This window comes from Ornithorhynchus anatinus, chromosome 5 (genome assembly GCF_004115215.2).
Source record: "Ornithorhynchus anatinus isolate Pmale09 chromosome 5, mOrnAna1.pri.v4, whole genome shotgun sequence".
Classification (NCBI taxonomy): Eukaryota; Metazoa; Chordata; class Mammalia; order Monotremata; family Ornithorhynchidae; genus Ornithorhynchus; species Ornithorhynchus anatinus.
The window spans coordinates 104,059,753-104,074,911 of NC_041732.1; the positions used below are offsets into that span (position 1 = coordinate 104,059,753).

A 15,159-nucleotide genomic window follows, 5' to 3' on the forward strand; every position below is an offset into this window, starting at 1 on the left:
CAGAACAGTGCTCTGTACACAGTGAGCGCTTAACAAATACCGACATTATTCTTATTTAAAAATGGGATCAGGCTCCCAGGCCCAGGGGTTTCCGTTTGGGTTGGCGGGGGGGGGCGGGGGGGGGAGGGTGGTCTTACCCTGCCTCCCCGTTGAAGTGACTCGCCCAAGATCACGCAGCGGACAAGGGGAGGAGCCAGGATTCGAACCCATGACCCCTGACTCCCAAGCCCGGGCTCTCGCCACTGAGCCACGCTGCTTCTCTGTATCTGCCCCACAACCTAGCACAGCGCCTGCCACACAGTAAGCCGGGTGGCCTAGTGGGAAGAGCTCGGGGCTGGGAGTCAGAAGAACCTGGGTTAGAACAGAATTAATAGAAATAAGCCATTAATGGATACGTATCGTGTGCAGAGCACTGTATTAAGCGCTTGGGAGAGGACAATCTAACGATAAACAGACACGTTCCCTGCTCACAACAAGCTGACAGTCCAGAGGGGGAGAGAGACATTAAAAGAAAGAAAGAAATGACAGATACGGACATCGGTGTTGTAAGGTTGGGAGACGGGAAGAATGAAGGGAGCAAATCGCGGCGACGCGGAAGGGAGCGGGACGAGAGGAAACGGGGGGCTTAGTCGGGGAAAGACCTCTGGAAGGAGATGGGCCTTCCACAAGGCTTTGAAGCGGGGGAGAGTGACCGTCTCGTCAATCAATCTGTCAATCAATCAGTGAGTTGTAATCACTGAGCGCTTACTGCCTGCAGGACACTGTACTAAGCATTTGGGAAGGTACGACATAATAAATAAGGAGATGGGCCTTCAATAAGGCTTTGAAGCGGGGGAGAGTAACCGTCTGGTCAATCAATCCGTCAATCAATCAATGAGTTATATTCATCGAGTGGTTACTGTGCGCTGGGCACTGTACTGAGCACTTGGGAGAGTAATAATAAGGTTGGTATCTGTTAAGCGCTCACTATGTGCAGAGCACCGTTCTAAGCGCTGGGGGAGATACAGGGTCATCGGGTCGTCCCACGCGAGGCTCACGGTTAATCCCCATTTTACAGATGAGGGAACTGGGGCCCAGAGAAGTGACGTGACCTGCCCACAGTCACACAGCTGACAAGCGGCGGAGCCGGGATTCGAACCCATGACCTCTGACTTCCAAGCCCGGGCTCTTGCCACTGAGCCACGCTGCTGAGAGTACGACATAATAAAAACAGACCCATTCCTGACCCACAACCGGCTTCCAGGGTAGAAGTGGGGACAGACATTAATGGAAATAAATGCATGAGGGATATGGACATTTATAAATAAATGATGATGATGGGATCTGTAAAGCGCTCACTACAAGCCAAGCACTGTTCTAAGCGGTGAGGTAGAGACAGGGTTATCAGGTTGTCCCACGTGGGGCTCACGGTCTTAGTCCCCATTTTCCAGATGAGGTCACTGAGGTGCAGAGAAGTGAAATATTGTTTTTATGGGACGTTCTTCCCCTCGACTCTATTTATCGCCGTCGTTCTCGCCTGCCCGTCTCCCCCGATCAGACCGTGAGCCCGTCACACGGCAGGGACCGTCTCTATCTGTTGCCGATTTGTCCACTCCGAGCGCTCAGTACAGTGCTCTGCACATAGGAAGCGCTCAATAAATACTATTGAATGAATGAATGAATGAAGTAGCTTGCCCAAAGTCCCACAGCTGACAAGTAGCAGAGCCGGCATTCGAACCCACGACCTCTGACTCCCAAGCCCGAGCTCTTTCCACTGAATGAGGGACACGGACGTGAGTGTTGCGGGGCTGAGGTTGGGGGGCGGGGGGAGTAAAGGGAGAAAATTCAAGCGCAAGGGGGACGCGGAAGGGAGCGGGAGGAGGGGAAAAGTGGGCTACGTACGGAGTTGGTAGTTCTCCCCGATGCGGCGAATCTCGTCGTTGGTCCGAGAGGCCAGAATCTCGATCAAGCAGCCCTCGTCCGTCCCGGCACCCTACACGCCAGCCCAGGGGACAGCGGGTCAGTCGATCCTATTTATGGGGCGCCTACTGCGTGCGGAGCACTGGGCCGAATGCTCGGGAGAGGACGAGGCAAAAATCAACACGTTCCCTGCCCACACTGAGCTTACAGAGGGTCAGTCAGTCCATCTTCTTTATTGCGCGCTTACCGTGTGCAGAGCACTCTACTAAACTCTGGGGAGAGTCCAATGCAACCATAAAGAGACTCATTCCCTGCCCACAAGGAGCTTCCAGTCTAGAGGGGGAATTAGAGGCCAGTTTACAGGTAGGTCGCACAGCAGCGTGGCTCGGTGGAAAGAGCCCGGGCTTCGGAGTCAGAGGTCGTGGGTTCGACTCCCGGCTCCGCCCCCTGTCAGCTGTGGGACTGTGGGCGAGTCACTTCACTTCTCTGGGCCTCAGTGACCTCATCTGTAAAACGGGGATGAAGACCGGGAGCCTCACGGGGGACGACCTGATTTCCCTGTATCTCCCCCAGCGCTTAGAACGGTGCTCTGCACATAGTAAGCGCTTGACAAATACCAACATTATTATTTTTATGACCGTTCTCTGTGGAGCCCGGAGAGGAGGGACAGCAGTGGTTGAGGTGGGACACAGAGTTCCAATTATAATAATAATATTGTTAAGCACTTAATAGGTGTCAAGCGCTGGGATACTTGGATGCTAATCAGTTTCGACACAGTCCCTGATAATAATAATAATAATAATGTTGGTATTGGTTAAGCGCTTACTATGTGCAGAGCACTGTTCTAAGCGCTGGGGGAGACACAGGGTCATCAGCTTGTCCCACGTGAGGCTCACAGTTAATCCCCATTTTCCAGATGAGGGAACTGAGGCCCAGAGAAGTGAAGTGACTCGCCCGCAGTCCCACAGCTGACGAGTGGCAGAGCCGGGATTCGAACCCCTGACCTCTGACTCCCGAGCCCGGACTCTTTCCACCGAGCCACGCTGCTTCTCTGAACTCCCGGCTCCCACTAGCTGCAACAGCCGCGACCAATTTTCTTTTCTCCTTATGGTGTTCGGCGCTTACTACGTGCCGGGCACTGTACTGAGCGGCGGGGTAGATACGAGTTAATCGGGTCGGACTCCAGTCTCCCGTTTAAATCGCCATTTGACCGGTGAGGTAACTGAGAAGCGAAGCGACCTGGCCCAGGTCACCCAGCTGACAAGTGGCGGAGCCGGGAGCGGAGAGGCAGAGTGGGCAGAGCCCGGGTCTGGGGGTGAGTAGGATCTGAGTTCCGGTTCTGCTCCGCCGCTTGTCCGCTGCGGGACGTTGGGCAGGTCAGGGTGGGGTGGGGAAAGCGACGTACCTTCATGGCCCGCCTGAGCTCTAGGACGTCGTACAGGACCCGGGGGGTCATCAGGCCCACGATCACCTTCTCGAAGTTCCCCCCCAGCTCCGACTTGAGGTCCTCCACCAGGTCCTGCCGAGAGAAAGGGAGGAAGGGGACGAGGAGGAGGAGGGGGAGGGGGAGGATGAAGGAGAGGAGAAGGGGGAAGGAGGAGGATGAAGGAAGAGAGGAAAAGGAGGAGGAGGAGAAGGATCAGGATGAAGAGAAGGAGGAGGAGGAGGAGGAGGAGGAGGAGAAGGGGAGGGGAAGGAGGAAGGGGAAGAGGAGATGGAAGAAGGGGAGGAGGAGGAAGGGAGGGGGAGGAGGAGGAGCCGGAGGAGGAAGAGGAGGAGGAGGAATAGAAGGAGGAAGAGGAGGAGGAAGGGGAGGAGGAGGAGGAAGGGGAGGAGGAGGAGGAAGGGGAGGGGAAGGAGGGGAGCAGGAGGAGGAATAGAAGGAGGAAGAGAAGGAGGAAGGGGAGGAGGAGGAGGAATAGAAGGAGGAAGAGGAGGAGGAAGGGGAGGAGGAGGAGGAATAGGAGGAGGAAGAGGAGGAGGAAGGGGAGGAGAAGGAGGAAGGGAGGGGAAGGAGGGGAGCAGGAGGAGGAATAGAAGGAGGAAGAGAAGGAGGAAGGGGAGGAGGAGCAGGAATAGAAGGAGGAAGAGGAGGAGGAAGGGGAGGAGAAGGAGGAAGGGAGGGGAAGGAGGGGAGCAGGAGGAGGAATAGGAGGAGGAAGAAGAGGAGGAAGGGAGGGGAAAGAGGAAGGGAGGGGAAGGAGGGGAGCAGGAGGAGGAATAAAAGGAGGAAGAGAAGGAGGAAGGGAGGAGGAAGGGGAGGAGGAAGAGGCGAAGGAGAACGGGGGGAGGAGGAGGAGGAAGAGGAGGAGAAAAGGAGGGGAGGGAGGGGGAAAAGGAAGAGGAGGACGAGGAAGGGGAGGAGAAGGAGGAGGGAGAGAGAAGAGTCAATCAGTTAGTCAATGGTATTTACTGAGCGCTTACTGTGTGCAGTGCAGTGTACTAAGCAGTCGGGAGAGGACAACAGAACAACGTAATTGACACATTCCCTGCCCACGACGAGCTTCCAATCTAGAAGAAGGAGGAGGAGGAGGAGGAGGAGGAGGAGGAGGAGGAGAAGGTCCCTGGGGAGGTGTCCAGTGACCTCAGCCAGAACCCCACCACCAGCCCAACCCATCCCGCTCCCCCCGCCTCCAAAGCTGAGGGTCGTGCGGGGGTGGACAGATGGTCAGTGCGGGTCAGTCTTCCTCCAAGACTGACATTCATTCATTCCACCGCATTTACTGAGCGCTTACTGGGTGCAAAGCACTGCACTAAGCCCTTGGGAGAGGACAACAGAACAGCGGACACGTTCCCGCCCACAGTGAGCTCACAGTCTAAAGGGGGAGACAGACATGAATAGAAATAGATAAATAAATAAATGACAGACCTATCCAGATATACACATACGTGATGATGATGATGACGATGGTATTTGTTAAGCGCTTACTACGTGCCAAGCACCGTTCTAGGCACTGGGGTAGGTAGATACAAGGTCATCAGTTTGCCCCACGTGGGGCTGCCAGTCTTAATCCCCATTTCACAGATGAGGTCACTGAGGCCCAGGGAAGTCAGGTGACTTGCCCAAAGTCACACAGCTGACAAGTGGCAGAGCCGGGATTGTGCTGTAGATGGCAGAGATCATGTCCACCAAGCAGCGCGATGCAGTGGCTACAGCCCGGGCCTGGGAATCAGAAGGACCTGGGTTCTAATCCGTAAGCCCGTCGATTAGACCGTAAGCCCGTCCCACGGCAGGGACCGTCTCTACCTGTTGCCGACTTGTTCATCCCAAGCGCTCAGTCCAGTGCTCTGCACATAGTAAGCGCTCAATAAATACTATTGAATGAATAATCCCGGCTCTGCCACGTGTCCGGGGTAGGTACAAGGTAATCAAGTCGTCCCGTGCGAGACTCACAGTCTTCACCCCCATTTTACAGATGAGGGCACCGAGGCCCCGAAAAGTGAAGTGGCTTGCCCAAGGTCACCCAGCAGACAGATCACCTTGGGCAAATCACTTCACTCCTCTGGGCCTCAGTGCCCTCATCTGGAAAATGGGGATTAAGACTGTGAGCCTCACGCGGGACAACTTGATTACCTCATACCTACCCCAGTGCTCAGAACGGTGCTCGACGCATAGCACGCGTTTAACAAGTACCGTAATTATTCTTAATTTTTATTACTAACTCTATTGGACTCTCCCAAACACTCAGCCCAGTGCTCTGCACCCAGAAGACTGTAAACTAACCCAAGGGCACAGATCACGTCGACTAACTCTAGGAGAAGCAGCGTGGCTGAGTGGAAAGAGCCAGGGTTTGGGAGTCAGAGGATGTGGGTTCTAATGCCGCCTCCCCCACTTGTCTGCTGGGTGAACTTGGGCAAGCCCTGTCACTTCTCTGGGCCTCGGTTCCCTCATCTGTAAAACGGGGATTAAGACCGTGAGCCTCACATGGGGCAATCTGATTACCTTGTACCTACCCCAGCGCTTAGAACAGTGCTCCCCGCTTCTATTCATTCACTCAATAGTATTTACTGAGCGCCTACTATGTGCAGAGCACCGTACTAAGCGCTCGGAATGGACAAATCGGCAACAGATAGAGACGGTCCCCCGCCGTTGACGGGGCTCACGGTCTGGTCGGGGGAGACGGACGGACGAGAACGATGGCGATAGACAGAGTCGAGGGGAAGAACATCTCGTAAAAACAATGGCAAATAAATAGAATCAGGGTGATGTACATCTCATCAGTTGCTGGGTAGGGACTGTCTCTATACGTTGCCGAACTGTACTCCCCAGGCACTTAGTACAGTGCTCTGCACACCAGTGAAGCGCTCAATAAATACCACTGAATGATGACTGCTTGGCACATAGTAAGTCCTAGAAATACATAATTAGACCGTGAGCCCGTCACTGGCAGGGATCGTCTCTATCTGTTGCCGAATTGTCCATTCCAAGCGCTTAGTACAGTGCTCTGCACGTAGTAAGCGCTCAATAAATACGACCGACTGAATGAATGAATAACTGCTGACCTCTAGTGTATTCTCCCAAGCCCCCAGGGCAGTGCTCTATATACTCAGTAGATTGAAAGCTATTTGAGGGCACAGATCAGGTCTTCTGACTGTATCAGACTCTCCCAAGTGCTCAGTACAGTACTCTGCACTCAATAGACTGTAAGCTCCTTGAGGGAAGGAAATGTGTTTACCAACTACTGTATTTTCCCAAGCCCGGGGGGGCAGCAGTCTTTTCAGAGGAGGCTCTCGGCTCCCCGAGGGAAGGATATGCCTACCGACTTTACGGGATTCACGCCAGGTGGTCGGTACGGCCCCCCGGACCCCAGCACGGGCAAACAGGATCGATCACTGTCCCCCAAGGGAAGCGGTGTGGCCTCCGGGAAAGAGGCCGGGCCTGGGAATCTGAGGACCCGGGTTCTATCCAGCCCGCACACCTCGCTCCCTTCTACCGCCCACTCACCGTACCTCGATCTCGCCCCGTCTCGCCGCCGACCCCTGGCCCACGTCCCGCCTCCGGCCGGGGAGGCCCTCCCGCCTCGGGTGCCGCAGACTCTCTTCCCCTTTTTCAAAGCCTTACTGAAGGCCCGTCTCCTCCAGGAGGCCTTCCCTGACTGCGCCTCCCCTTTTCCTCATCTCCCCTTCCGCGTCGCCCCGACTCGCTCCCTTTCTTCATCCCCCCTTCCGGCCCCGCGACGCTTATGTATCTATCTGTCATTTATTTCTTTTAATGGCGTGGCAGGGTACACGTCTACCGACTCTGTTGCGTTCTCCTCTCCCAAGCACCTAGTACAGTGCTCTGCACACGGTAAGCAGTCGATAAATACCAAGGTAAATAGCCCTGACTGATTGACGGATTGATAATCCTAGCTCCACCAGTTGTCTGCTGCGTGACCTCGGGGAAGCCACTCAACTTCTCTGGGCCTCAGTGACCTCATCTGTAAAACGGGGATTAAGACCGTGAGCCCCAGTAGGGCACGGGCAGTACCCAACCCCATTATAACAATAATAATGATGGTATTTGTTAAGCGCTTACTATGTGCAGAGCACTGTTCTATGTGCTGGGGTAGATACAGGGTCATCAGGTTGTCCCACGTGGGGCTCACATTTTTTTTTTACCCCCCATTTTTGCAGATGAGGTAACTGAGGCCCAGAGAAGTGAAGTGACTTGCCCAAAGTCACACAGCAGACAGGCGGCGGAGCCGGGATTAGAACCCTCGACCTCTGAATCCCAAGCCCAGGTTCTTTCCACTAAGCTATGCTGCTTCTCATAATTGACCGTAAGCCCGTCAAACGGCAGGGACCGTCTCTATCTGTTGCCGACTTGTTCACTCCAAGCGCTTAGTACAGTGCTCTGCACATAGTAAGTGCTCAATAAATACGGATGAATGAATGAATTATGTTGTATCTACCCAGAACTGAGGCCCAGAGAAGTGAAGTGACTTGCCCAAGGTCACACAGCAGATATGTGACAGATCTGGGATTAGAACCCACGTCCTCTGACTCCCAGGCCCGGGCTCTTTAGACTGGGGCCTGCTCTGCTCTGAGTTTCCTACTCTCTGTGCTTGTACTCTCTTTGCCTCTGTGTGGACGCTTCCCAAATCTACCTTTCCAGCTCTAAAATTTCCCATCTCCTCTTGCATCAGGACACCACCAATCAATTATCATTATTTGATAGCATTTATAATAATAATAATGATAATGTTGGTATTTGTTAAGCGCTTACTATGTACAGAGCACTGTTCTAAGCACTGGGGTAGATGCAGGGCAATCAGGTCGTCCCACGTGAGGTTCACAGTCTTCAGCCCCGTTTGGCTGGGGAGTCGGAGGTCATGGGTTCGAATCCCGGCTCTGCCACTTGTCAGCTGTGTGACTGTGGGCGAGTCACCTCACCTCCCTGTGCCTCAGTTCCCTCATCTGGAAAATGGGGACGAAGACCGTGAGCCTCACGTGGGACAACCCGACGACCCTGTATCTCCCCCAGCGCTCAGAACAGTGCTCTGCACACAGTAAGTGCTTAACCAATACCAACATTATTATTATTATTACAGTGCCCGGCACACAGTAGGTGTCCAGCACAGCGCCCTGCCTAGACTATAGACTCTCAGCTCGTTTGGGGCAGAGCACACGTCTACCGACTCCTTCGGACTGTACTCTCCTTGCCGCCTAGTCCAGCGCTCCGCACGCAGTAGGTGCTCAATAACTCCTACCGATCGATCGATCAATTTACCCCTCTCCATTTATAACACCTTCCCCTCCTTCTTCTGCCTGTGCACTCAGATCTCTACTTTTCAAACGCCACCCTCGGCTGCTGTGTAGACTCTTCCATCGCAGATAAAGTATCTGTAATTTCTTTTAATATCCGCCTGCCCTTCATCGACGGTCGACAAGACCCCTGCCCACGACGAGCGTACGGGCTGGACCGCGGAGTTTAAACTCCATTTAGGCCGCGATCGCGTTATCAAATCTTGGGAATTTTTCTTTCCCAAGTTCTCGGTATGGTCTTCGTTTGTTCTTTCAGTCGATCGTAGCTATTACTGTGGGCAGGGCACTCCGCTAAGCACTTGGCGATATAATAAACTGTGACAACCCCTGACCCCAACGCGCTCGGTTCGTCGGCGGGGAGACAGACGTCAATACGAATAAATGAAATTACAAATGAATCCGTGAGCGGTCGGGGGGCCGGGAGAGGAGGGAAGAGCAAAGGGAGGGAGTCGGGGCGCGATGCAGAAGGAGTGGGAGATGAGGAAAAGCGGGGCTTAGTCCGGGAAGGCCTCTTGGAGGAGGCGGGCCTTCGATAAGGTTTCGAAGCGGGGGAGAGTCGCCGTCCGGCGGATTTCATTCATCCATTCAGTCAGTGGTATTTATTGAGCGCCTACTGTGTGCAGAGCACCGTACTAAGCGCTCGGAAAGTACAATTCGGCAATAGAGAGAGACGATCCCTGCCCGCAGTCTAGAAGAGGGGTGACAGCAAAAGAGGATTTGAGGAGGGAGGGCGTCCCGGGCCGGAGGCGGGACGCGGGCCGGGGGCGGGCGGCGGGCCGGCGGCCGGAGGGCCCGGGGAGGAGGCGAGCGGCGGCGGAGGAGCGCGGCGGGCGGCCCGGGGTGGAGGAGGAGGAGAGGAGGGAGGGGAGGCCGGAGGGGGCCGGGGGACGGACGGGCTTTAAAGCCGACGGGGATGAGTTTGTGTCTGATATGGAGGTGGATGGGCAACCACTGGAGATTCATTCAACAGTATTTTCATTCAATAGTATTTATTGAGTGCTTACTATGTGCAGAGCACTGGACTAAGATTACATTAGTACAGTACTGTACTAATTACATTCATTAGACTGTAAGCCCGTCAATGGGCGGGGACTGTCTCTCTCTGTCGCCGATCTGTCCATTCCAAGCGCTTAGTCCAGTGCTCTGCACCTAGTGAGCGCTCAATAAATACTATTGAATGAATGAATGAATGAATACATAGTAAGCGCTCAATAAATACCACTGATTGATTGATTGATAACGCCACCATCCTTTATTTTTCCTTTTAGGGCATTTGTTGAGCACTCAGTATGTGCCAGGCACTGTACTAAGCGCTGGGATAGATACAATCTGATCAGTTTGGACACTGTCCATGTCCCACACGGGGCTCACAGTCTTAATCTCCATTTTACAGATGAGGGAACGGAGGCACAGAGCGATGAAGTGACTTGCCCAAAGTCACACAGCAGCAGAGCCGGGATTAGGGCCAAGTCCTTCTGATAATAATAATAACGGTATTTCTGAAGCGCTTTCTATTTGCCAAGCACTGTTCTGAGCACTAGGATGGATACAAGCAGCGTGGCTCAGTGGAAAGAGCCCGGGCTTGGGAGTCAGAGGTCGGGGGTTCGAATCCCGACTCTGCCACCTGTCACCTGTGTGACTGTGGGTAGGTCACTTCACTTCTCGGTGCCTCAGTGATCTCATCTGTAAAATGGGGATGGAGACTGTGAGCCTCACGGGGGACAATCTCATGACCCTGTATCTCCCCCAGCGCTTAGGACAGTGCCCTGCACACAATAATAATAATGTTGGTATTTGCTGGTTGGTATTCGTGTAACATAGTAAGCGCTTAACAAATACCAACATTATTATTATTACTATTACAAGATAACCAGACCGGACAGAGTCCCTGTCCCACGTGGGACTCATGTAAAAGTAATGTCAAAGTCGGAGTGAAAGAGAGAACGGTATTTAATCCTCTTTTGCCGGTTCCTCCTTCTCTCCTCCTAACATCGGACAGTAAGAGTTCCTCGAGGCTCATTTCTAGGTCCCCTATGATCCTCCCTCTCCACTCACCTGGAGAACTCGTCGTTCCCAAGCCTTCGATTCAATATTGTTTACTGAGAGCTTACTATGTGCAGAGCACTGTACTAAGCGCTCGGAATGGACAATTCGGCAACAGATAGAGACAGTCCCTGCCCAATGATGGGCTCCCCATATAATCCCCATAGATTCCCAAATCTCCATCTCGATCTCTCCCCTTCCCTGCAATCTCGCACTTCCTCCCGCCTTCAAGACACCTCGCTATTGTTTTAATGAGACGTTCATCCCCTCGATTCTATTTATTGCCCTTGTTCCCGTCTGTCCGTCTCCCCCGATCAGACCGTGCACCCGTCAGCGGGCAGGGACCGTCTCTATCTGTTACCGATTTGTCCATTCCAAGCGCTTAGTCCAGTGCCCTGCGCAGAGTAAGCGCTCAATAAATACTATCGAATGAATCTCTACTTCGACGTCCCGCCGACGCCTCAAATGAAACACGTCCAAAACGGAACTCCTTATCGTCCCACCCCGTCCTCTCCCGTCTCTGCCATCCGCAGACTACACCGTCATCCTCCCTGCCTCACGGGTCCGTAACCTCGGCGCTGTCCTCCACTCATCTTTCTCATTCCACCCGCATGTTGGATCCGTCGCTAAATCCTGTCGGTTCCATCCGCACGCCATCGCTAAAATCCACCCGTTCCTGTCCATCCAAGCTTCTGCCACGCCGTTCGAAGCGCTTCTCCTCTCCCGCTTTGGCTCCCGTCTCAGCCTCCTCGCTGACCTCCCTGCCTCCCGTCTCTCCCCACTCCGATCCGTACCGTCACGAGCCCCGCCGGCTGGTACCAACCAGGGCTTTCCTGGACCACGGACCCTCTCCGGGACACCTGAAGTCAAACCCAACCACCAACCGCCGAGGAAACCGTGGCAAGTTTTACTTCGTTTTCTACCGAGGCCAAGAAGGGTGGACACGTGCACGCTCTCGCTAGATGTCCCCCATGGAGTGGACATATCTATAATTCTATTTATCTATTTTGATGCCTGTATCAATAATTCTATTGATAATTCTATCTATAATTCTATTTATTCTGATGACGGTATCGACGCCTGTCCACTCGTTTTGTTTTGTCGTCTGTCTCCCCCTTCCAATGATAATAATGTTGATATCTGTAAAGCGCTTACTATGTGCAGAGCACTGTTCTATGCACTGGGGGAGATACAGGGTCATCGGGTTGTCCCTCATGAGGCTCACGGTTAATCCCCGTTTTCCAGATGAGGTCACTGAGGCACCGAGAAGTGAAGCGACTCGCCCACAGTCACACAGCTGACAAGTGGCAGAGCCGGGTTCGAACCCATGACCTCTGACTCCGAAGCCCGGACTCTTTCCACTGAGCCCTGCTGCTTCTTTAGACTGTGAGCCCGTCGTTGGGGAGGGCTTGTCTCCATCTGTTGTTGAATCGTACTTTCCAAGCGCTTAGTACAGTGTTCTGCACACAGTAAGTGCTCAATAAATACTATTGAATGAATGTCTGTCTCCCCCTCTAAACCATTATGGGCAGGGAACATGCCCATAACGCTTAGTACAGTGCCCTGCATACAGTAAGCGCTCAATAAATACTATCAAATTAACCTGGATCTACCCCAGCGCTTAGGAAAAAAAAATGTTGGTATTTGTTAAGCGCTTACCATGTGCCGAGCACTGTTCTAAGCGCTGGGGTAGACACAGGGGAATCGGGTTGTCCCACGTGGGGCTCACAGTCTTCATCCCCATTTTCCAGATGAGGTAACTGAGGCACCGAGAAGTGAAGTGACCTGCCCACAGTCACACAGCCGGCAAGTGGCCGAGCCGGGATTCGAACCCATGACCTCTGTCTCCAAAGCCCGTGCTCTTTCCACCGAGCCACGCTGCTTCTCTATACAGCGCCTAGCCCATAGTAAGCGTTTAGCAAATACCACTTATTATCATTATTATTATTATTATTATTATCTGTCTCCCCCTCTAAACCGTTATGGGCAGAGAAGCAGCGTGGCTCAGTGGAAAGAGCACGGGCTTGGGAGTCAGAGGTCATGGGTTCGAATCCCGGCTCTGCCACTTGTCAGCTGGGTGACTGTGGGCGAGTCACTTCCCTTCTCTGGGCCTCAGTCACCTCTGTGAAAGGTTACCTCATCCGTGAGCCTCACGTGGGACCACCTGATGACGCTCTATCTACCCCAGCGCTTAGAACAGTGCTCGGCACATAGTAAGAGCTTAACAGATACCAACATTATTATTACTATGGGCAGGGAACACGTCTGCTAATTCTGTTGTATTGGACTCTCGCAAGCGCTTAGTGCAGCATCAATAAATACGATTGATTCATCGATATTTACAGATGAGGAAACAGACGTACAGAGAAGTGAAGCGACCTAATGATAATAATAATGTTGGTATCTGTTAAGCGCTTACTATGTGCCGAGCACTGTTCTGAGCGCTGGGGTAGACATAGGGGAATCGGGTCGTCCCACGTGGGGCTCCCGGTCTTCATCCCCATTTGACAGGTGAGGGAACTGAGGCACAGAGAAGTTAAGTGACTCGCCCACAGTCACACAGCCGTCAAGTGGCGGAGCTGGGATTCGAACTCATGAGCCCTGACTCCAAAGCCCGTGCTCTTTCCACTGAGCCACGCTTATTCGTTAAGCACTTGCTTTGTGCCAGGCACTGTACTAAGCGCCGGGGTGGACACAAGCAAATCAGGTTGGACAAAATCCCTGTCCCAAAGGGGGGCTCAGCGTCTCAACGCCCAGAGGAGGAACCTGAGGCCCAGAGCAGTGAAGCGACTTGCCCCAGGGTCTAGCCAGCAGGAGAGCGGCGGAGCCGGATTCGAACCCAGGCCCTCTGACTCCCAGGCCCGGGCTCTTTCCGCCAGGCCGCTTCTATCCCTGAAAAGTCCGGCCGTGAACGGTGTCACCGGCTCAGCGACGGCAGCTGGGACTCACCCTTCCGATGGTCGACTTGTAGGCTATTTTGATTTCCTGGCGCTGCGCTGTGCTCCGGTGAGCCAGCACCTCAATGATGGCGTCTTCATCAGTTCCTGCAGGGGAAATCGATCCATCAGTCGTATTTACTGAGCGCTCGCTGTGTGCGGAACACCGGACTAAGCGCTCGGGAGAGCCCAAGGTCACACAGGAGACCTCGTACTGTCGTCGATTTATTTCTGTTCGTGTCTGACTCTCCCTCTGGATTGCAAGCTCGTTGCGGGCAGGGAATGTGGCGTTTACTGCCGTACTGGACTCTCCCAAGCGCTCAGGACAGTGCTCTGCACACAGTAGAAACTCAATAAATATCATTGAATGAATGGATGAGTGAGCAGACAAGGGGAGGAGTCAGAATTTGAACCCGACTCCTCTAACTCCCAGCCCCTGACTCTTTACACTAGGGCACGCTGCTTTCTCCTTAGACTCTGAGCCCCGTGGGGGACAGGGACTGTGTCTGATCAGATTGTGCTATGTACTGAACAATTAAAAAAAAAAAACCCACACAGAACGGTGTGTGTTGGGGGGACTGAGCAGGTATTCGATCCCCATTTGACAGATGTGTAAATTGAGGCCCAGAGAATAACAGTAATGATAATGATGGTATTTGTTAAGCTCTTACTATGTGCCAAGCACTAGTGAAGTGACTCATCCAAGGTCATTCAGCAGGCAAGTGGCAGAGCCAGAATTATTTATTATTGATGATAATTGTGGTATTTGCTAAGCGCTTCTTATGGGCTAGGTGCTGTTCTAAGCACTGGGGGAGATCCAAGTTAATCAGGTTGGACGCAGTCCCTGTCCCATGTGGACTCACCGTCTCAATCTTCACTTTTAGAGAAGAGGTAACGGAGGCCCAGAGAAAATGAAAAAATGAATCGAGGTATTTGTTAAGCGCTTACTATGTGCAAAGCACTGCTCTAAGCGCTGGGGGGGGGGGATACCAGGCGATCAGGTTGTCGCACGTGGGGCTCACAGCTTTAATCCCCGTTTTACAGATGAAGTCACTGAGGCCCAGAGAAGTGAAGCGACTCGCCCAAAGTCACACAGCCGGCAAGTGGCGGAGCTGGGATCAGAACCCACGACCTCCGACTTCCAAGCCCGGCTCTTGCCACTGAGCCACGCTGCTTACAAGAGACTCGCCCGAGGTCATTCAGCAGGCAAGTGGCAGAGCCAGAATTATTTATTACTGACAATAATAATAATGATAATATTAATTGTGGTATTTCCTAAACGCTTACTACGGGCTAGGCGCTGTTCTAAGCGCTGGGGGAGATCCAAGTTAATCAGGTTGGAGCCAGTCCCCGTCCCACGTGGGGCTCACCGTCTCAATCTTCATTTTCACAGACGAGGTAATTGAGTCCCGGAGACGTGAAGTGACTCTCCCAAGGTCATTCAGCGGGCAAGTGGCAGAGCCAGAATTATTTATTATTGATAATAATGATAACGATAATAATTGTGGCATCTGTTGTGTTGACTACGGGCTCG

The 15,159-nt window shown here is 53.2% G+C and overlaps 1 protein-coding gene across 2 annotated transcripts in view; it reads right to left on the reverse strand.

The window, feature by feature from the left end:
- The window catches only part of ANXA4 (annexin A4), a 69,727-nt gene that overhangs the window by 13,763 nt on the left and 40,805 nt on the right, over positions 1 to 15,159 (reverse strand). For both annotated transcript variants that reach the window (XM_029066729.2, XM_029066730.2), the window contains exons 4-6: positions 13,639 to 13,733; positions 3,305 to 3,418; positions 1,882 to 1,972 (exon numbers count right to left, since the gene is read on the reverse strand). In XM_029066729.2, the coding sequence (XP_028922562.1) occupies positions 1,882 to 1,972; positions 3,305 to 3,418; positions 13,639 to 13,733 (300 nt within the window). The remainder of the gene's footprint in view (positions 1 to 1,881; positions 1,973 to 3,304; positions 3,419 to 13,638; positions 13,734 to 15,159) is intronic.